The sequence below is a fragment of the Pan paniscus genome, chromosome 21 (genome assembly GCF_029289425.2).
Source record: "Pan paniscus chromosome 21, NHGRI_mPanPan1-v2.0_pri, whole genome shotgun sequence".
Lineage (NCBI taxonomy): Eukaryota > Metazoa > Chordata > Mammalia > Primates > Hominidae > Pan > Pan paniscus.
The window spans coordinates 38,779,978-38,802,628 of record NC_073270.2 but is presented as its reverse complement, the minus strand read 5'-3'; the positions used below and the strand labels follow the sequence as shown (position 1 = coordinate 38,802,628).

At 48.1% G+C, this 22,651-nt stretch overlaps 1 protein-coding gene across 1 annotated transcript in view; it reads right to left on the bottom strand.

Annotated features, from left to right (window-relative positions):
* Nucleotides 1–1,591: 1,591 nt before the first annotated feature.
* Nucleotides 1,592–22,651, bottom strand: part of BPIFB4 (BPI fold containing family B member 4) — a 32,046-nt gene continuing 10,986 nt past the window's right edge. Inside the window, exons 9-17 of the mRNA XM_034947355.3 lie at nt 22,444–22,535; nt 20,584–20,784; nt 18,226–18,279; nt 15,593–15,763; nt 12,890–12,957; nt 10,370–10,412; nt 8,513–8,576; nt 5,546–5,622; nt 1,592–1,929 (exon numbers count right to left, since the gene is read on the bottom strand). Of these exons, the coding sequence (XP_034803246.1) occupies nt 1,906–1,929; nt 5,546–5,622; nt 8,513–8,576; nt 10,370–10,412; nt 12,890–12,957; nt 15,593–15,763; nt 18,226–18,279; nt 20,584–20,784; nt 22,444–22,535 (794 nt within the window). The 3' untranslated portion in view covers nt 1,592–1,905. The remainder of the gene's footprint in view (nt 1,930–5,545; nt 5,623–8,512; nt 8,577–10,369; nt 10,413–12,889; nt 12,958–15,592; nt 15,764–18,225; nt 18,280–20,583; nt 20,785–22,443; nt 22,536–22,651) is intronic.

Genomic DNA, 22,651 nt, shown 5'->3' with positions numbered 1-22,651 from the left:
TGCCCTCCATCAGTCAGAGCAGGAGTGGAAGGTGGGGGAGCACTGGGGAGGCTGGAGCAGTGGCCCAGGGGAGAGATGATGGGAGTGGAACCAGGGTGGTGCAGGGATGGAAACAAATGGATGAATTCATGAGGATTTATAGCAGGTGGTTCTAACACAGTGGAAGGAAAGAGAGGGCAGCCATGACAGGAAAGGAGCAGCCTCCTCCCCAAGCACCACCCTCTAAGTAAGGACTTCCTCCCCTTTAGCCCTTCCCTGGGCAGGCTGGACAGGAAGTCCCACCCTGCTTCTTTCTGAGCCCCTTCCTCCTCCAAGGGGTTAGGGTTTGGCCGTTACCAAGGAGACCAGGAGGCACCTAGACCCAGGAAGCTGCGGAGGGAAAGGTGGTGGGCTGTGAAGGCCCCCAGAGGGGTCTCTGATGATGTGTTTCCTCCTCAGAGACGCCTTCCCTGACCACCCAATGGTGCCACCTCCTTTCCCCTTCCCTCCTCAATAGGAGTCCCTGTTTATTCCCTTTATAGCCCCCATGACAATCTCAAATGGCCTCTGTTTATTGATTTACTCGTTATTGTTTACTTAGGCCGTAATTACTTAAAGTCTGTCTCATGGACTAGAACCTAACCTTCATGAGGAAGCCCTGTATCCCTTGTCAAGTGTAGAAATCCCAGTCCCTAAATCATTGCTAGACAGTCAGTGAATGCAAGAATGGATGGATGGTGAAGCCAGAAATCTACTATTGAACCCGACAACCCAGTAGCTTAGATTCCTGATATTTAAGTAAAAGAAAACAACAGAGACATAAAAAAAAGTCTTTTTAAAAATCACTAGGAGGAAAAAAAAATCCTTAATTATGTAAAAGGGACTTCAGTATTTCTGCACGCCTTCAAGGCTGGGATCAAATAACTCTCCTAAACTGCTCTGAATGTGCCCTATGGCTCTACAGGGAGATGTGGCACTGTCCCTAGGAGGGGTCCCCTGGGCACTGTCTCGGCCAAGAGACATGCCAAGGACCACTCTTTGTCCTCAGTTTACCTCTGACTAGAGGCAAGGGGTTCCACAAGCTCACACTTTAGGAATTAGTGGACTCTGTTACTAACCACAGTGAGCACATATTGAGCACCTACTGCATGTCAGCCTCAGTGTTAAGTGCCTCAGAAATACTTGATCTTATTTAATATCCTCACACTCATTTTGGAGTATAATAATTATTACCATTATCCATTTTACAGATGGGAAAATTGAGATTCAGAAAGGCTAAGGACCTCATCAAGTCACACAACCAAGTGACAGAGTTGGGATTTGAACCTCATCCTCCCTACTCCAAAACTCCTGCACTTTAATGACCTCCTGATGCCAGAGTTGAGAGTAGTGAAGTACGAAAATGTCCTGGTGGCAGGGGACCCTCTCCATAGAATGCTGTGTGGTTGTTTTAATATGAAGAGACAGGTTGCTTCCCCCGCTGTCCCCAGAGGGACCATCATTCCCGCAGTTGTAGCTACAACTGCCAAGTGCCCGGGCGCAGCCAAAGAGGGAAAAAAACCCAAACCATCCAGACCCTGAGGGAGGGTCCTTCATGGAAACTCGTCACAAGTGCCAGGAAAGTGGAGTCTTTTATTGAAAGTGGGAATACTCAACCTGCTGTCAGGATGGGGTCTGAGAGGCCTCCAGCCCCAAGGTGACTCCCCTCCTCCTGGCAGGCTGACCATGGAAGGGAATGTTTGCCAACAGGGTAGTGGCTGGATCCTTTCTCAGGGTTGGGGCAAGGGAGGAAGAGGGTTGGGGGGCCAGGGAGGGACCTGTCATGGAGGCTGAGGGGACTCTGGGCAGGGGACTGTTTCCAGGCCGAGCCTCTCTGGGACTGGTTCCAGCTTCTTCCAGTTGCAGCAGCATCTCTGCCTCTGTCACTCATGCGCTCAGCACCAAAAGGTCCTTGGATGGCAGAACAGAGTAGCCGGTGATGGGTGGGGTGGCTCTGGCTAGAGCCTTGCTACTCACCTGCCTACGGATCTGGCCGGTCATGTTTCTAGGAAGCAGTAACTCTGAACAGCGGAGATAAAGGGGTCATGCAGGCCCGAGGAGCACCTGGCCAGGTCATTATCTGGCCCTGTGCAGAGGACCTTGGGCAAGACACTTCCCATCCCCTTATTCCCCAAAATAAGAGAAGTAGGCCTGAGTCCCTCTTCACAGTCTTCCAAAATCCAGTTTTCATAATTAAAAAAAATTTTTTGGCCAGGCGTGGTGGCTTACGCCTGTAATCCCAACACTTTGGGAGGCTGAGGCAGGTGGATCACCTGAGGTCAGGAGTTCGAGACCAGCCTGGGCAACATGGTGAAACCACATCTCTACTAAAAATACAAAAATTATCCGGGCATGGTGGCACGTGCCTGTAATTCCAGCTACTTGGGAGGCTGAGGCACAAGAATCACTTAAACCCGGGAGGTGAAGGTTACAGTGAGCCGAGATCGCGCCATTGCACTCCAGCTTGGGTGACAAGAGCAAAACTCCCTCTCAAAAAAAAAAAAAAAAAATCTTCAACAAAATAAATAATAAAAGTAAGAGATGATAACCCATAGACCAAAAAAAAAAAAAAAATAATTCGTGAGTCTCTATCGACAGAAATAAATAATTAAATGGATAAATAAATAAATGGAAGAGAAGGGACAGCTCTTCCTCGGTAGAATTCCAGCTGACACATGTCAAAGGAATTGGAGAAGCAGAATATCACCATTAGGCACACACCACAGTCATAACAGTTGCAGACAAAACCGTGAACACTGAATGGCAAAAATTAGTGGGAGAAAGTCTAACGAGAAACAGGATATTTGCATGGTCTCCTGGTACCTCCTCACAAGAGATTGATTAGCTACTAAGGGAAAAATAGTAATTTTACAGTGAAGAAGCACTTAAGCAAGCACTCAAAGTGAACACCTCCAGGAATAAGTCACATGGACATCGGTATCCCCTGAAAGGATGCACCGGGGACTGCGTCACTTCTGTAGTGTTCTTGCCAAAAACACAAAACTTCAATCCAATTGTGAAAAAAGTGTCCATCAAATCCAGGGCATATCGCACAAAATAGGCCAGACTCATCGGAAATGTCAAGGTTATGAAACACAAGGAAAAGGTGAGGAATTGTCCCACCTTGGAGGACTCTAAAGAGACATGACAACTGAATGCAAGAGGGGATCCTTGACTGGACCCTGAACCAGACCAAAGGCAATAGAGGGGAAACTGGTGAAAACGTCTGCAGATTCTTCACGGTTTTGTACCAATGTTAATTTCTGGGTTTTGATCATGGTACTCTGTTTATGTAAGATGCTAACATTAGGGGGAGCTGGGAGAAGGGTATTCTGGAACTGTCTGTACTATGTTTGCAACTTTTCTGTGTGCCTAAAATTATTTCAAAATAAAAAGTTAAAATAAATGGCTAGACCTATATAATAATAATAATAGCAGCTGCCATTTACAGGGGGCCTACAGGGTCAAGCCTGGGACTGAGGTTTTCTTTAAACCTTTCAAACCCAATACCCATTACACATTTTATTACAGGCATTTGTGTTATCTCCCTTATTATTCTGGAATAAGGTTCACAGATTCTATAACCTGTGTATACCTATATTTCAAAAACCAGTATAATTCCCTTACCAGAATATAAAGGAGAAAGAAAAGGTAAGTCATTTATAATAAAATAATATGTATTTTGATATGAAAATATGCACACATTCAGGAAAGAAAAATTCATCTCCACCAATTTCAAAAAGGCCCTGGGGGCCAGGGAGGGTGTAGTACAGCCCCACTGAGAGCCATTGGTTTGAGCTGCTTCACACTGTTTTGGTGGAAACTCTAATTCTCACCAGCTGGGTGACCTTGAGCAAGTGGCCTACCCTCTCTGATACTCAAGTCCTTCATCTACTAAGTGAGGGCAAACATCAACCAGGGCTGTTGATGGCCAAGTCCATGAAAGGTCATGTGGTAAGGCCAAGTCCATGAAAGACTATGTATGGGGCACTGAACATCTCAGTAAATAGTAGAGATGATGATGATGATGATGATGAAGATAAACCCGTGCCAATCCTGTTCGTGTTTCCTAACCCCTTTGTTGAAGTGAATAATAACATTTTATAATAAAATGCTGTATCTCGTTTAATTTCTCACCACAAACTGTATGAGGTGGCCATTATTGTTCCCCATTTTCAGATGAGAAAACTGAGGCTCAAAGCAGTGCTGAGGTCCTGCAGGATCTCAAGAGACTGGGCCAAGGCAGGGGACTGTCCCAGAGCCAGCATCTGACCCCTGCCCACACTGCCCATCCAAGGTCATTGTCCACCTCCCTTGACTGACTCCCTAATGTGGGAAGGGGGCTGTTCCCTGGGTCTGAGCCTGTCATGAATGTGAGGGGCAAATGTGAGGGGCAATTTCCTTCGGCAAGGAAATTGTCAATCTGGCGCAAAGGCCCCATTCATTCTATTTCTGGGAATTTGTTCCAAGGAACTAAATCTAGAATCAAGAAACAGTTTATGCATTGAGATGTTCACTGCAGCATCCTTTATTACGGTGATGGTATTTATAATGGTGGACACTTCCAGAAGTGCTTATTATGTGCCAGGCCTGTGCAAGGCACGTTACACACAGAATCCCATTTTCTCCTAAAAGCAGCCCTATGGGTAGGTACTATGATTAGCCCCTTTTTATAGAGGAAATAAATGGAGGCTTGGAGAGGTTACCCAGCTGGAAACTGGCAGAGTTAGGATTTGAACTGGGGTCACTGGGCTCCAAGCCCTCGTTCTTTAACCCCAATGCTCTACTGATTCCCTGAGCAAAGCCATGTTTAAAAATAAAACTTCAGAAAGACTGGAATGAAAAGCAGCGAAATGTTCTCAGGGGGAATTGCTGGATTGTATATATGTCTATATATATATATATAGACATATATATATATAGACATATATATATGGATGCATACTTTTTTTTAATCTTTTCCATATTTTCCAAATTTCAGATATTGAGCACAGGTGGTTTTTATAGTGGAAACAAGAACCCCTGCATGTGAACTTCAAAGCACCTGCCATGATTATAATTAGCCAATTACTTCGGGAATATTTACCAAAAGGCCATCTCCCCATTGGGCTAAGAGAGCTTTGCAAGGGCCAGGGTTGTCCTTGTTCACTGCTGGATCCCCAGGCCCCTGCATAGTGCCTGGCACACAGTAGGTGCTCAATAAAAGTTGCTCCAATGAACTATACCACATTCCATTTTGGGCAAGCCCCTTACTGCTGTGAGCCTCAGTTCTCACATCTGTAAGATGGCAACAATGACACCTGTGGTGAGGGCTAAATGAGACTGTGAATGGGAGAGTGTCTTCAAGGATCCTTAACAGCTCTGCTCCTTGTTCCCTCAGCCCCATACTTGGAAGGAAGAGGATCCTGTTTCCTCCCCTTCCCTCCTCTTCTCTTCCTCTTCCAAGTTTCTGGCCTGAATGCAGTGGTCAAAGGTGATGAGCAAAGGGCAGGGAGGAAAAGCAGAATGGAGCTCGATCTCCTCTTACCTCCAACACGTCAATGTCTGCATTGCTAAAGTCGATGTTGAGGATTTTGGGGAGAGGGACGCCAGAACCCAGCACAGCTGTAAAATAAAAAACAGTCAGACATGGTCAGTGGTCCAAGAGGTGTTGGTCTCACCAGAAGCCGGCAGTATTTGTAAGAAGATTGTCAATTTCTTTTTTCTTTTTTTGAGACAGAGTCTCGCTCTGTTGCCCAGGCTGGAGTGCAGTGGCACAATCTCAGCTCATTGCAACCTCCACCTCCCAGGTTCAAGTGATTCTCCTGCCTCAGCCTCCCAAGCAGCTGGGATTATAGGCACATGCCAACACGCCTAATTTTTGCTTTTTTTGTTTGTGTGTTTGTTTTGTTTTTTGTTTGTTTTGTTTTTTGTTTTAGTAAAGACAGGGTTTCACTATGTTGGCCAGGCTGATTTTGAACTCCTGACCTCAGATGATCTGCCCCCACCTCGGCCTCCCAAAGGGCTGAGATTACAGGTGTGAGCCATGGTGCCCACACCTGGCAATTTCTTTTTCTTTTTCTTTTCTTTTCCCTTTTCTCTTTTCTCTTCTTTTATTTTCTTTTCTTCCTTCCTTCCTTCCTTCTTTCTTTCTTTCATTCATTTTTTTTTTGACTGAGTCTTGCTCTGTTGCCCCAGCTGGAGCACAGTGGCACGATCTCAGCTCACTGCAACATCCACCTCCTGGGTTCAAATGATTTTCTTGCCTCAGCCTCCTGAGTAACTGGGACTACAGGCGTGCGCCACCACGCCCAGCTAATTTTTGTGTTTTTAGTAGAGATGGGGTTTCACCATATTGGTCAGGCTGGTCTTGAACTCCTGACCTCGTGATCCACCCGCCTTGGCCTCCCAAAGTGTTGGGATTACAGGCTTGAGCTACTGTGCCCGGCCCTGGCAATTTCTTTTATGCCTCTAGGCCTTTGTCCTTGCAGTTCCTCCTGCCTGGTGCACATTCTCTCACCCTAGCATCCCTGGTGAGTTCTGAGCCCTCTCTGAGACTGTTCAGATGTTACCTCCTCTGCGAGGCTTTCTGGACCCCAAATGACTCTAGGCTCCTGCAGCACCCCCATCCCACCTCCGAACTGCTCTATTAGAGAAACCATAAAATATTAATTATCTGTTTCTGTATCTGTCACGCCCACCACATTGTGAGTTCCCTGAAGGCAAGAACTGTGTCCCCTTGGGAGGCCAAGGTGGGTGGATCACTTGAGGTCAGGAGTTTGAGACTAGCCTGGCCAACATGGCAAAAACCCATCTCTACTAAAAATACAAAAATTAGCTGGGTGTGGTGGTGCACAGCTGTAATCCCAGGTACTCAGGAGGCTGAGGCAGGGGAGTCTCTTGAACCTGGGAGGCAGAGGTTGCAGTGAGCCGAGATCGTGCCACTATACTCTAGCCTGGGCCACAGAGTGAGACTCCATCTCAAAAAAAAAAAAAAAGAAAAGAAAAGAAAGAAAGAAAAGAGCTGTGTCCCCAGCATCACCCAGCCCTTCGCCAGTCATAGAGGAGATGGCAAATGTTGGCCGAGTGAAGTAATGGAAAGTGCACGTGGAGCCCTAGCCATTGACTCTGCCATGGGATGTGCTGTTTGTTTTCAGATTGTCAGAGCCTAAGTAAACCTGCTAATTACTGTTCTAGAAAGAGAGCAGGAAGAGAGAAAAAGAAGTGGGGTAGGAAAGAGTGGATGGGGGAAGTAAATTAAGTGAAATTTAACAGACTTCTCTATTCCAGCAGGACTTTTCAAAAAGCTAAGGACATTGTGAATCTACCCTGCAGGAGTATCTTCAGCACTTCCCAAACTTGCTCGGCCATGGAACACTTTTTGCAGGGTATTTTGTGGGACTGCTTTACGGAGCTCACTTTGGGGACTATGGACCTAGTCCAAGCTCTCATTTTGAAAATGGTGAATTGCACTTCAGTATGATTAAAAGACTCGCCCCCAAGTTCACACCACTCTTAGTGATTAAGCCAGGCAAGACGCTCCGTCTCTTCCCTCCCAGGTCAGCCCAGCCCAGCCCCTGACCCCATCCTCTCACAGAGAAACCACCACTTTCCCCACCAGTGAGACTCGGCTTCCTCTGGCCACAGGGCCCAGAACAAGGGTTTGTTTGACATCAAGATGGCTCCAACAGAACCCCCGCTGGTGTAGCTGATGACATCGGCTGGGATGTGCCAGCCCTCCTTGTCTTCTTATCCAGGAAGCAGGAGTGGGAGAGAGTCTGGGGCCCAGTGGCCCCAGGGCTTGGGCAGTTTCCCAGTCCCAGTATGTGAGTAGCCAATGACCCCCATAGTTCAACAAGCAGCTTTCCCAGTAACATTCCTGAGACGCCCCAGAGAGCAAAGCAAGCTCAGTCTACTCTGTTTATAAAGTTGGGCAAGAAAACCTCCTAACTTGATGTGGTTCCCTAGGGGGGCAGATTCTGGGCTAGGAAGGAGGCTGGGGATGTCGATAAGAGCAACTTTAGCTGTATCTGCGCCAATGGAACTTTTCACAATAAGAATGTATTCCTGTAGTTCCTGTATCATTAAAAATAAATACATGTTTAAATATGAGTCAGGAAAGATCTCAATCATATGGGAAAAAAATGGAGAAAAAGAGTTTAGAAGGAAATATACTCAGATGTTGAGATTCATTGCCTCTGCGAGGTGAGTTTTTTAAAAAATTGTTTTATATTTTCTAAAATTTGCACACATACAATGTTAATACATAATCGGAATTTTCATAGATAATCAGAAAAATAAAACAATCAGCCAAACAAGAAAGAAGCAAATAAGGAAGGTGCTGGAACTTTGGGGGCCACGTTTGGATTTGGAGGCTTTCATCGACACGCTTCAAAGGAAGTGCTCAGAAATACTATTGAGGTAGGATAGATGCACATCCAGCATGCCCAACAAGCCAGTATCCCCCAGTACCCAAGCCACAAGCTCCCAGAGAGGCACAGGCACCCGCTCTCACCGTTCATTGCGGGCATGAATGCCAGGTCAAAAATCTTCTCCACCAGCACCTCCATGAGGCCAATCTGCAGAGGAAGAAGGAGGACAGAGCCTGGGCAGGGGGTTTGCTCAGCTCCAGAGGGCCCCTTGGGTCTGCTCCCCTGGCTCAAGGTGGAGACACAGACCTGCTCTGGGAGAGTCTAGGTTCTGGCAGTCAGAACCCCTGAGACCCCAGAATTTCTCACCGGCAGCCTTAAGGTGCCCCCTGTCAACTTGCACATTGTGCAGATGGGCAGACTGAGGCCCAGCATGGGTGGTGGCCCAAGGCCCCTATGAAGCAGGGATTGAGGGAGGCCTAGTTCCTCCCCTGGGAGGCACAGAGCACAGGTTTCAGGGTGGCCTGGCCCCGATGGCACTGTCATGGCATCACAGAAGTCCCAATGGCCCTGGAGCCAACACCCCAGGTTCCCATCCCAGCTCAGCCTCCGTGGGCCTCTGGGCAGGCTCCTTCACCTCTCTAACCCTCAGCTTCCTCAGCTGTAAAATGGGTCAGTGAGCTGAGTTTGCAAGGATGCGGTGAAGATGGTGGGTAGATCATGTAAAACTCCTGGCCTTGAGCCTTTTCATATGTTACCTCCCTTAACTTCTCTAAGCCTTGGTTTCCACATCTGAAAACAGGAGTGAGTAACCCTTGCCTCATAGGGTGGTTATAAAAATCAGACATAAGCCCCTATATGTAACATGCCTGATGTTCCAGTCTGCAGAGGGTGAGGGCATGGACTCACTTTCCGGCGGTGCCTCTTCCTAGCTCTGTTGCCTTGGGCAAGTCACTTGAGCTTACCTTCCTTATTTGGAAGAATGGGTGTAATAATAATACCCAAATCATAACACGGTGGTAAGGATTAAATGAGAAAACCTCATTAAAAGATTAAAAAAAACATAATTTAGTGCCTAGGGCCCATCTCGATAGCTTCATTAATTCATTAATTTTACACTGTCAGCCCCTTTCTTCACTTGGAGTCCAGAGATTTCAGTTCTAATCCCAACTCTGCCCCAACCAGCTGGGAAGCCTTGGGCAGTTTATCCTTATAAAATGAAGCTGGCAAGATCAGCTTCACAGGCTGTAGCTTTTTGGGTTAGAAAAGCTATAAAATTAGCAACACAATGAATGGGTTTGACTTTTTCTGCACATGTGGAAATCTCATCCAAGCTTGTCCCAGAAAGCTAGCAGATGCTTAGTTGTCAATTTATAAAAAGCGGAGGTGGGGGGTGGGGAGGAAGGAGTGTTTCTGAAGCCTTGGGTGGGGGTGGGGCACCCAAGAGTGAACAAAGAGATAAAACAGGACCCAACGCTAGAATGTGAGCATCTCAGATTTCTGGACCCTTGGAAAAGCAGAATTCCATAACCCAGGGGCAAGAAGGGAGGTTAGAAATGAACTCAAATTGTATTCATTTTACAGATGGGGAAACTGAGGCTCAGAGTGGGTTGATATCGCTCAAGGTCACACAGGAGTCAGTGGGCTCCTAACTCCAGGAGGAAAGTGGTCCTGTAGGACAAGGCTGCCACTGTGCCTCCCCACCCTGAAATGGAGCGATTTGGGCCAAGTGGCCCGCCATGGGGCAGCCAGTTAACATGGGACAGCACCCGAGGCAGAGTAGAAGGAGCTGTGAGTCTGTCCTCTGCCCCTCACTTGCCTTGTGGGCCTCAGTTTCTACATCTGTCCATCTGCAAAATGAGGGCTGATGGTGTTGACGGGAACACTTTGGAATTCACAAACTCCCCATGCCCAGCCAGCCTCACAGGAACACCATTCCCGGAAGACCCGTCCTGGGCTCCTTCCCAGAAAATCTTGCCCTGGGAACTAAGCGTGGTACTTACATCAAAGTTGCCCACGTTTGAGGTTCTGAGGTTGAGGCTGGTCCTGTAGACGAAGAAAACAGCCTGTGAGAAGCAGGGATTGCCTGAAAATCATAAGGCTCTTGCATTGCGACAAATTGTGAGAAGCCCCTCCACTATCCTCATGATCACTCTCCATCTGCAGTGATTTAATAAGAACAATGCTGGCTCTCACATGCTGAGCGCTAACTACACGTCGGACACCATGCTAAGGGCTTCATGCACCACACGGAGAAGGCTCAAATCATAGCTTTGCCACCTACTAGCTTTGTGACCTTAGTCAAGGTACTTTACCTTTCTATGCCTCAGTTTCTTCATCTGCAAAGTGGGTGGCTGCTAGGACTAAAGGGGATATTTCCGTAAAGCACTGCTCCAGAGCCCTGCCATAGGTGCATGAGTGATCACCATCACCTCGTGTAATCCTTCCAGCCCTCCAGTGGAGCAGGCTCCAGGGTAATTTACTGCAGCCACAGAGCCAGGGAGGGATAGCCCAGGCCTCACACCCTGAACCTGCACTCTCACTGTTGTGCTGTTCTGAGATGGGAGGCTGAGGCCGGGGTTTGAGGTCTCGCTCTGCTGTATAAGGGCCTCCGTCTTGCTGCACCTGAATCTCAATACAGCTGACAGTCCTACCCGAGAGAGGCCAGACCGGGCTTGCCCGTGGGGCGGAAATCGTTCGGGGCTGTTCAGAAGCATCAGCTCGTTGTCCAGCAGGAGGGAAATAAAGGTACCTTCTAAGGAAACAAGACTCTCCGCTTGGGACATGTTTTCTTCCTTCCTGACTTCCTTACCCAGCCTCTCTCCCTCTCAGGCACCGCACCCCACAGTATCCGTGCCCTTTTCCTCTCTGCGAAGCTTGCCCATGCTGCTCTCCCTGCAGGAAATACCCAGCTCTTGCCCAGCTGGCCCCTACTCCTTATCCAGGCCGCAGGCTGAATCTTGCCTCCTTGGGAACTCCTGGATGTCTCTGATGTGCACTATATTAATCACGAGTAACTGCCATTGGTGGGCTTAAGAAATATTGGTGGTAAAAGAAAAGCTTACAATGATCTAGTCACATGATAAAAATTTTACATATGACCTCATTTAATCTTGAAATGGAAACAATGATAGTACTTATTTCCATAGGCTTATATCAAGAATTAAAGGAAGGGCGGGTGCAGTGGCTCATGCCCATAATCCCAGAACTTTGGGAGGCCGAGGCAGGCAGATCACTTGAGCCCAGGAGTTCAAGACCAGGCTGGCCAACATGGCGAAACCCCGTCTCTACTAGAAATATAAAAATTAGTCTGGCGTGGTGGTGCATGCCTGTAATCTCAGCTACTTGGGAGGCTGAGGTAGGAGGATCGCTTGAGCTGGGGAGGTCAAGGCTGCAGTGAGCCGCGACTGTACTCTAGCCTGGGCAACAGAGTGAGCTCCTGGCTCAAAAGAAAAGAAAAAGAAAGAATTAAATGAAGACACACCTAGGACTTAGCCAAATACCTGGCACACAGAAAGCATCCAATGAATAATAATTATTCTTTTTATGAATCTTACGAGGTAGTGACTATTATCCCCATTTTCAGATGAGAAAACTGAGGCTCAGAGTGAAGTTGGTTGGCCAATATCACACAGTCAGTCAGTGGTCACATCAGGATTTGAACCCATATTGCTTGGCTCCAAAGCGCATGATTGTACCCATCCAATGCAGCAGGTCACACGAACCTGGGTTGGCTCACAGCCCCTCTATGTACTTGCTGGGTGGCCCTGGGTAAGTAAATCCACTGTTTCCAGCCCTAGTTTTCTCCCTACAAAGGGAGAATAATAGCCCTGACTTCCACTGGGACCATCAGAGGGGAGAAACAAGATAATACGTACACTTCAAGTACATAGAGCAGAGCCTGGTACATCATCATCACCAGCATCCTCCTCCTCCTCGTCCTCCTCCTCCTCCTCATCATTGTTACTTAGAGACAGGGCCTTGCTCTGTTGCCCAGGCTGGAGTGCAGTGGCACAATCATAGCTCACCACAACCTCAAGCTCCTGCGCTCCTGCCTCAGCCTCCTGAGTAGCTGGGATTACAGACACATGATACCAAGCCCGGCTAATTTTTTCTAGGACTACAGGTGTGTACCTATGCCCAGCTAATTTTTCTATTTTTGTAGAGATGGTGTCTTGCTATGTTTCTCAGTCTGGTCTCAAACTCCTGGCCTCAATCAGTCCTCCAGCCTCGGCCTCCCAAAGCACTGAGACTACAGGCATGGGCTACTGTGCCCACACCCCAGCATCATTATTATTACTGACTGTTGATTTTGGCAGTAGTTTCTTTCTAAGTTCACGGCTTCACCCACCTTGCTTGGCTTGTGACAGTGGTAATGGTAGGCATGAGCCATCGTCACCTTTGCAGCCCCTTGGGTTTACCCAGCCCTGATGGCCACACAGGAGACCTCTACCCGCTCCCTGGTGGCTCCTCCATGAGCAGCACCAGCACCATCAGGACCCCAAGGCAGCATAGCCCCTTACTTCTCCAGCTTGGCATCAATCATGAGCTTATCTCCTTCTATGGAAAATGAGGCCAAGAGTTCTGTGTCCTGGAGGGAAAGGAAAGGAGAAAGACGTCACTGCCATCATGTCTTGGCCAGTGCTTGCCAAGGGCTCATTGTGTGCCCAGTGCTAGCTAGGGCTTCGGTAACCCTGAGCATGATGGCAGGTTGTTCCCCGAGGCCTGGGTCAGACCTCCTTTTATAAGCACGAGACTCCTGGTTAACACTCACCATGCACTGGATTTGCACCACCTCTGGAGAGAAGGAGTTCGGAATAATAAGTTGCCAACATTAACTATCGTTTGCAAGTGAGTCACAGTAAGGGCTGAGTGAACACTTCTCAGTAAGGCAACAGTCACAGGATCCCCATGATTTATAGAGGGTGTTTACCAGGTGTCTCTGCAATGCCTCGGAGTGGGTGGGGAGTGGCTCGTAGCCTATGAAACTCACTTTAGATGACGAGATTGGGCATCACCACTGCCAATCATAACTGTCCCATCCCCCAGGAGAGGATATAAAAGGCCCAGGCTCACCTCTCTCTCTCTCTCTCCAAGTAGAGGCCTTTTTGTAGGAAAATCCCTTTTTCCTTCGCTGCCTTCCACCCAAAATAAATTGAATTTAAAAGTTGGCTTTATTGAAAAACAGTAAGCTCCCGACAAATTCAGGTGATGTTAGTAGATAACAATGACCACGATGACTGGCCTGATGAAGAACTGGGGGCTCTGGGTGCACGTGCCAGGGGTGTAAGCTGGTGTGGGAAATGGTGTTTGGACTGAGGACTGAAAGGTATGTAGGACTTGGCCAGATGAAAAGAGGGTGGGAGAGTAATCCAGGCAGTGGGGAGGGCATGGGCAAAGGCCCAGAGGCAGGGAAGAGGTTGGCATTAGAGAGGTAGAGACGAGGCCAGAGAGCAAAGAGGTAAAAGTGTTCATGAGGCTACAGTGAAAAGGGACCAAGCCAGGCAGAGCTGTGTGCTGGGGAGGAGTCAGGGCCGCATCCCTGGGACAGCAGGAGTCACTTCAGGGTGCTGGGCTGGCTCACACAAACCTCTGGGCTGCTGATGGAAAATCTCCACACAGTAGAGGCTGATTGATGGAGGACAGATTGGGACAGCCATTCCCACTTGTGGGCTAGAATCGACCCTTTAATCTACCATCTTATAAGGCCCACACAAGAACCCCCACACTCTGTGGCTTGGCATGCTCCAGCCTAGAGCACCTGATTCCCAACTAGAAGTGGCTTATTTGGTCTCAAGCTTTGGGAGTAGGAGGGACTAGCAGGAAGACAGCAGATGGGACCAGAGTCCCAAGTGTCTGAGTCCAAAGCCTGAAGCCTTAATCATGGAGGGAGAAATGGCATTTAACACAGCTTAACACATTCCTGTGACCAATGTTTACTGAGCATCTACTATGTGCTGGGCCCTAAGCTAGACCGTAGCCTAGGGTCTCACCACAGAGTGAGACTCCATCTCAAAGAAAAAAAAAAAAAAAGGAAGTAAGGGAGTAACTGTGCAGATACCTGGGGGAAGAGCATCCCAGGCAGAGGGAACAGCATGTGCAAAGGCCCTGAGGTCAGACAGTGCCTGACATGTTGGAGGAACACTGAGGAGCTCAGAGGTGATGAGGGGATGGTCATGAGGACTTTGTGGGCCATTGTCAGGAGATGGGCTTTTATTCCAGAATTGAAGGAATGCAGAGGAGAAACATGGTTCACTTTTTTTTTTTTCGAGATGGAGTCTTGCTCTGTCACCCAGGCTGGAGTGCAGTGGTGCGATCTCGGCTTACTGCAGCCTCTGCCTCCCAGGTTCAAGCGATTCTCGTGCCTCAGCCTCCCGAGTAGCTGGGACTACAGGTGTGTGCCACCACATCCAGCTGATTTTTGTATTTTTAGTAGAGGCAGAGTTTCACCATGTTGACAAGGCTGGTCTCGAAATCCTGGCCTCAAGTGATCCACCCACCTCAGCCTCTCAAAGAGCTGGGTTCTCAAGTGTGAGCCACCATGCCTGGCCATCGTTCACATTTTAAGAGGATTCCTTTCTATGAAATAATTGTGAAAATTGTTGTATTTGTATCTGTCCCCTGCTAGGTACCAGGTACAAGAGAGCAGGCACCATCTGTCTCGTTTCCCCTTTCCCCAGTGTCAAGTAGAAAGCATAACACATAGTAGGTGCTCAATAAATATTGCTGAATGAATGATCAAGACTGGCTTGGCCACACACTGGGTATATGCAACCTGTGAGAATAATATCAGCTAACACTTGGGCAGCCTTTAGGGTATGTCAGGCACTGCTCTGAGCATCTTACTAATGCCCTACTGCCATCCCCCTGTGGTAGAGGAGAAAATCAGTCTTAATTTCATTCAGTCATCACGACAACCCCATGTGGTATTTTTTCTCCATGTTACAGATGAGAAAACTGGGGCTCAGAGGGAAATGCCAAGCAAATTGTGCAAGGCCAGCAAGAGAGTTAAGATTCTAGTCTAGAGATAGGGAGTGACTTGTCCAAAGTCATGTAGCTGGAAGTGGTAAAGGCTAGATTTGGGTTAGAGCCTCTGGTCCCAAAGTTGGGCCCATACTCATGATGGTGGAGATTGAGGGGATTTGAAGGGGTCTTTGGGCTCCAGGAGACCATGTGGCTCTGTCTTGAGGCCCAGCTGGAGGCCACCAGTACCTCCAGACACTCACCACGTCAATGAGGCAGATGGTAGTCTCCAGGTCTTTGGGCTGGAAGACCATGACCTCGGCAGTGGCCAACACCTTCACCAGCGCTTTGTCCTTCTGCAGCGTCACAGATGGTGGGTTCAGCACCTGGATCCTGATGATAAGTGGGCAGGACTCGGGGTACTGCTGGAACACCTGTGGGCAGGCACCAGGCCAGATGGACAGGGCCCTTAGCATAGGAGGTACCCAGGGGGTTATCAGCCAACCTCTAAACACAGAGCACCAGGGTCTCATGTTGCTTGAGTCTAACAAACCACAGGCAAAGCCACTGACCCACTGTGAGAACTGGGCAAGGAGCTTCCCTCTCCAAGCCTTGCACATGGGGTTACTATGAGAAATAACTGTGATCATGCCGGCAAAATTCAGGCTCAATGCCTGACACCTGGAAATGCTTAAAACTTGGTACTGAGTGAAATGGGGTCTCCCAGAGATGCTGGCCAGGTGCTGAATGGACAGTCTTAATTTCATTCAGTCATTACAACAACCCATGGGGTATTTTTTTTTCTCCACATTACAGATGAGAAAACAGGGCCTCAGAGGGGAATGCCAAGGAAATTGTCCAAGGCCACGAGGAAGGTTAAGATTCCAGTGCATGTCTGTGGGCTCAGAGCCCAGAGCCTCCCAAAGCCTCTGAACACTGTTCCTGAAATGAGAAGTCCACGCCTGGGGAATCCCACAGGGAGGTCCCAGGCAAGGCACAGGCTGCCCCCGGGCCCGGATTGCTGGAGGGACTTGAGCTTGTTTGCTGCAGTTTGATTCCCTGAAAGCTAATTTACTAAAGGGACAATTCATAAAATGGCAGTTTGCCATATTTATCAAATGATTGACTTACCAAAAATACATACTTTAAGGAATATACTTCTTAAATATGTTAACTGACCATAGAGAAATGGGCAAAACCACAATATTACTTTCAAAAGAAACAGAAAGAAGTCCCCTCCCCTGGTGACTCTGTGCAGCCCAGGTCTCCAGGACACATTGCTGTGTCCAGCCTGAATCCCCCCTGCTGCAGTCCCAGCGCCACTGAGGACTCAGTCCCTATTCTACCCCAGCTCTGCTACTGCCTCATCATGTGACCTCTCTGAGCCTCTGTTTCCCCATCTGTAAATGGTGTGCTTCTCCTCTTTGGTCCTGTGGATAGAAGGAATGATCAGAACCAATTGAAAACGTATATTCTGACTGGGCACTGTGGCTCATGCCTGTACTCCCAGCACTTTGGGAGGCCGAGGTGGGCAGATCACTTGAGGTCAGGAGTTCGAGACCAGCCTGGCCAACGTGGCGAAATACTGTCTCTACTCAAAATACAAAATTAGCCAGGCATGGTGGCGCATGCCTGTAGTCCCAGCTACTCAGGAGGCTGAGTCAGGGGAATTGCTTGAACCAGGGAGGCAGAGTTTGCAGTGAGCTGAGATTGTGCCACTGCACTCCAGCCTAGGCAACGCAGCAAGACTCTGTCTCAAAAAAAGAAAGAAAAAGTATACTCTAAAAAACAATTTCATAAGCTGTAAAGTGCAGTGTACATAGGAAGTGACCCAGTAAATAAAAAGTCCAGTTGATTGAGGGGTCCACCTGCTGGCTGGAGCTGCCACTGTTACCACCCTAGAGAATGATCCTTCCGATGTTCAATTTGCAGCCACATGAGGGCAATAGTGACCACGTGTTGAGTTTGTTCTCCCCCTAGAGCCTTTGAATTCCACCCAGGACTAAACAGGGCAGGCAGAAAAGAGGTGAAAAGTGTCTAAAATGGCTATAGATTGCAGCCATCATTCGCACCTGCATAACACTTACTAGGTACAGAGCCCTTTGCTTCCAGGTGCAAGGTAATAGGCCCAGAACCAGACATGGGACCAGAACTGGGGTGGGAAAGGCCTTTGTTCCAACTCTATATGGTCACTAATTGGACAAAAGCACACTTGCTTTTTTTAAAAAAAGAAGTAATGTGTAATTATTAACAACAGCAATAATAGTTCACATTAATCAAATGCCTGCTCCTTGCCTTGGTGCAGACTCCAGGTCCATAGCCACCCTCTGAAGTGAGCATGGTTACCCCGTTTTCCAGATGAGAAAACTGAGGCTGTGAGAGAGGAATTGTGCATCTAAGGTCATATGACTGGGATGTGCTGACTCATGTCTGTCTGTTCCAAAGGCCTGGCTTTTCCCTCTAAGCAGCTGTGCACCCGAGTGTGCCTGGCCCGCGTTGACACCTTTACACGCATCATCTCATTTACCTTCCTATGATAACCTATGGAATAGGTATCAGCAGCCTTTTTTGACAGATGAGGAAGCTAAGGCTCAGAGATGTTAAGACTCTTCTTCAAAGTCACACAGCAAGGGAAGCGGCCAGGCTAGGATTAGGCCTATGCAGGCTGGACCACCTATAGAATTCAGGGTCTTTCCACCTCAACCCTCTGTGTCTTCCCCCGCCCCCACTCATGGGGGTCTAGCCTGCAAGCCCTTGTTACTGTCACTGCACTCCCAAGCAGGGGTTCGGGAGAGAGCACCCCACCCCAGCGCTGAGCATCTTCCCTTCCAATCCAGTTTCTCAAACAAGATAGAGAATGAGGCTGAAGGCAATGGGACCTGCCCACCTTACATACCTTGGGGATCAGGGCTCCCAGTGTGGCTGTGGTAAGTGGAGGAAGCTCTTCAAACTATAGGACAAGAAGAAGGGCCATGTGAATCCTGGAGGCTATCGGTACAGACAGGAGTTGCTAATACAGTGATTAAACTCCTACATGTTTTACAACACCCAGCAGGGCGTCTTCTCTCCCTTAAAGACCCCTGGGGAAGTCCTGCCTATCCAGCCGTCATCACCATACGTAGATCACCGTAGCCAGTTTGTGGTTAAGTGACCTGGGCTGACTTAAGCTGACCAAGGAGTGTTTCAAAGAACAGCAGGCAAAACCTGAATATTTCTCCTCTAAAAATGTTATTCTTGGGTGAGAACAGTGGCTCATGCCTGTAATCCCAGCACTTTGGGAGGCCGAGGCAGGTGGATCACTTCAGGTCAGGAGTTTGAGACCAGCCTGGCCAACATGGTGAAAATCCCGCCTCTACTAAAAATACAAAAATTAGCCAGGCATGATGGCACATGCCTGTAATCCCAGCTACTTGGGAGGCTGAGGCAGGAGAATTGCTTGAACCCAGGAGATGGAGGTTGCAGTGAGCCAACATCACAACACTGCACTACAGCCTGGGTAACAGAGCAAGATTCTGTCTCAAAAAAAAAAAAAAAAAAAAGAAAAAGAAAAGAAACAAATGTCATTCCTTATTAAAACAAGGAGACCAGCATCAAGTCCATTTGCATAACTCAGTGTCCACTAAATTCATGACCTCTGTCACATCCTTGAACCACCTGTACTATTATTTACTTAGCATCTTTAAATTGGCTTACTTCTTAAGACCTCAAATACTCAAAATGGAAAGCCAGTACCACTTGACACAAAGAGATGGCAACTGTAAAACCAAATACAATAAAAACAAAATAATGCCATTACCTTCTGCATGGATATCATTGTCTGTGGAGAGCTTTGGGCATAAGCTCTGTTCTCTCTTAGTTAAAAAGGGGACAACGACAAGTGCAAGAGAGGGCTAACTATACACGGACACCAAGTGGATACTTTTCTCTTAATGGAAGCAAATGTTGGCATCATTTGTATGATGGTTTTGTGGAGAATGTCTTGTTCTTAGGAGATATACAGTGAAGTTTATGGAATGAAATGTCATGATGTCTCCGAAAGCTCAAATTGCTCAAAAACAGATAAGATAGATGGGTAGACAGACAGGGAGACAGACAGAGAGACAGACAGACAGATCAGACAGATAGATTGATAATGGGTGAGTGGGTGGATGGATATATAAATGGATGGATGGATTGGTGAATGGTTTAGTGGATATGGATGAGTGGGTTGATGGGTAAATGGGTGGGTGGGTGAGTGGATGGGTGGATGGATGGATAGATGGATGGGTTGATGGATGGATGTTTGGGTTGATGAGTAGATGGATGGATGGGTTGATGGTGGATGGGTGGATGGGTGAGTGGATAGGTGGATGGATGGATAGATGGATGGGTTGATGGAAGGACGGGTGGGTTGATGAGTGGATGGATGAATGAGTTGATGGTGAATGGATGGGTGAGTGGGTGGATAGGTGGATGCATAGATAAACGGATGGATAGATGGATGAATTGGTGGATGAATGGGTGGATGGTTTGATTGGTGGATGGGTGGGTGGGTGGGCGGGTGGATGGTTGGCTGGATGGCTGGATAGATAGATGGAAGGACTGGTGGATAAATAGATGGATATACAAATGAATGGGAGGGTGGGTGGATGGGTGGATGGATAAATAAATAGATGGATGTATGGGTGGATGAATGGGTGGGTGGATAGGTGGGTTGATGGGTGGAGGAGTGGGTGGGTAGGAGGGTGAATGGATGCATAGGTAGGTATGAAGCAACTGTGGCAAAATTTTAACTAGTGGATCTAAGCGAAGGATATATGTCCATCAGTTGTAGCATTTTGCAACTTTTCTGAAAGCTTGAAAGTTTTCGAAAGAAAAAGTTTGGAAAGAAAATGACTGGAGCATGCCTAAGGGTGATATTTTGTTATGTGTCATTTTGTTACTTATGTATTAGTGTTTACCAAATGAAAACATTCTAAACATTTATATTGAGGTTCATATATGTGAATATATGTTATGCTTTTAAAAAACAATTGAAATAAAGTTAAATAAAATTGAATAGGGAGCAACTTTCTCATCGTGAGATTTGGTCTGTGGACCACCTGAAATCCTCCCAAGCACCACTTTGGCAAGTACTGACGTAATTGATGCACACCCAGTGGACCATCTGCAGTTCTCACTTCACAGCAAATTCCCCAAGTCTGTGGAGACTGAGAAGGGTCACTGGCAGCTGTCTGCTGCCCAGCCACCTCCCCCTGGTGGGGCTGTGACTCACCATGCCATTGGTGATATCCAGGTCTAGAGCGTGCTGCTTCTGCAGCAGAGTCAGCACTGAGCCCAGGAAGTTGGCAGACATGGCCAGCTGGGACTTGGTGTTGTCACCCATGGGAGGCAGCTCTGGCATCGGCTTGGGAGACACAGCTGGCCACCCCAATGGGTAGTCGATGAGTCCTCCTCCAGCCTCCCCAACCAGCGTCTGGGGGAGAAGAGAAGAAAGGGGTCATGGGGAGGGAGAAGATGGAAAGAAGGGGACTGAAGGCTGGAGTGAGGCCCTGAATCTGCCTCCAGGCAGCCATTTTTGGTTAAACCCACTGAGTCTCAGTGGCTCTTTGATGCATGGTCCCCGCTGTCCTCCAGTTTATGATGCAATGGAACCTTTCGCAGTTCCTGCTTCATGGTCACTTACAATTACAGCCATGGTATGACAGATCCTCTCCAAACTCAGCCCTGCAGTGATGAACTAGCATATGTATGCATCTGTACAATGCATATCTACCCTCTAAAGACCAGACTCCTCTCCACGGTCTACAAGGTGCTAGGTGATCTGCTCCAGGAGACCTCTCCAGCCTCCAAGCCACTCTGTCTCTCACCTTCCCGCTATACAGCCACCAGGGCCTTTGCAGTCTCCCCCCAACACCACTACCCCCACCATGGAGCCTTCCCACAGGATATTCCCTTCCCCACATTCTTCTTTTGTTAAGTTCCACTCATCTGGCAGCTCTCAGCTCAAGTGTTACCTCCTCCAGGAAGCCCTCCTTGACTTCCCTGGGTGGATCATATACCCCCTGCTTTAGGCTCTGATAGCCTCGGATCCTTGATCACCGTGCTCATGACTTAGAATTGCATATTTGTTTGAGTGATTCTTTATGGCCTGTCCCCTCCAAAACATTCTAATCTCCATCAGGGCAGAGACTTTGTCTTGTTCATCACTGTACCTCCAGCACTCAGCCCAGAGCCTCACTCAGCCTCAGCTCAGGCATACAGCGGGTGACCAATGAATATCTCTTGAACAGATGTATGTTTATGAATATATTAGATGTGCATGCACAGGTGCTGGAAATATATATGCATGCGCAGGTGCGCCTGTATACACGGGAGCACGGATGCACTCCTGCATCTCTGTATCTGCTGGAGCAAGCGTGCAGTCATCTGTGTTCATGAAGCCTAGGGAAAGTACATATGTGTGCGTGCCCCATACAAAATTAGGGGCCAGATGCAGGCCAGTGCTGGAGGAGCCAGCTCATACCACCTCACACGGTCAGATTTCACACATCTCTTCCCAACTCTGCGTCCACTGACGTCACGTTGGTAACTTGAAGCTGTCCATGATGGGAGTTTTGATACCATGGATATTGGCCAATGCTACAAATCAGGACTTTTTTTTAAATCATGGAGAGATGATGGTTAAATGCTTACCAGCATGCCTCTGGCCACATTTATTCCTCCAGTACACCCAATCCCATAGCAGCAGCTCTTTTAGCACCTAGTAGCTCGATTGCCTGGGTTCAGATCCCAGGTCCACATTTATTAGCTGTGTGACCTTGGGCAAGTGATTTAACCTCTCTGTGGCTCAGTTTCCTCAATAAGAAGTGCCTCCCTCATATGGTTGCTGTGAAGATAGGCTGAGTTAATCGACACAAAGCACACAGAATGTGCCTGGCACACAGTAAGCATTTGGAATGCTGGCTATGATTATGTTTTCTAACACAGCTCTTAGAAGGCCTTCTTCTAATCGAGAGGGTCCTGTCAAGTGTTGCTTCCCAGGCATTCAGCAGAAGCCCTGGGAGGGCCTCACTGATACTCCTGCCTTTGGGAGGAGGGCCACCACCCTTTGCCCTGAACCCCAGGCACTCACGTTGAGGTCCAGCTCCAGGAATTCCCCAGTCACAAGCGGGAGGCTGGAGAAGGTGTATTGGACACTTCCCAATATCCCCAGAGGAATCAGAGCTGCAGGCAAAGGAGAGGGTCACAGGGAGATCCCCTCACCATCCAGATGCCTTCCCTCCTCATACACTGGGGCTGGGGATGGACAAGGTAGGCCCACGCTCCAGCTCCAGACACCA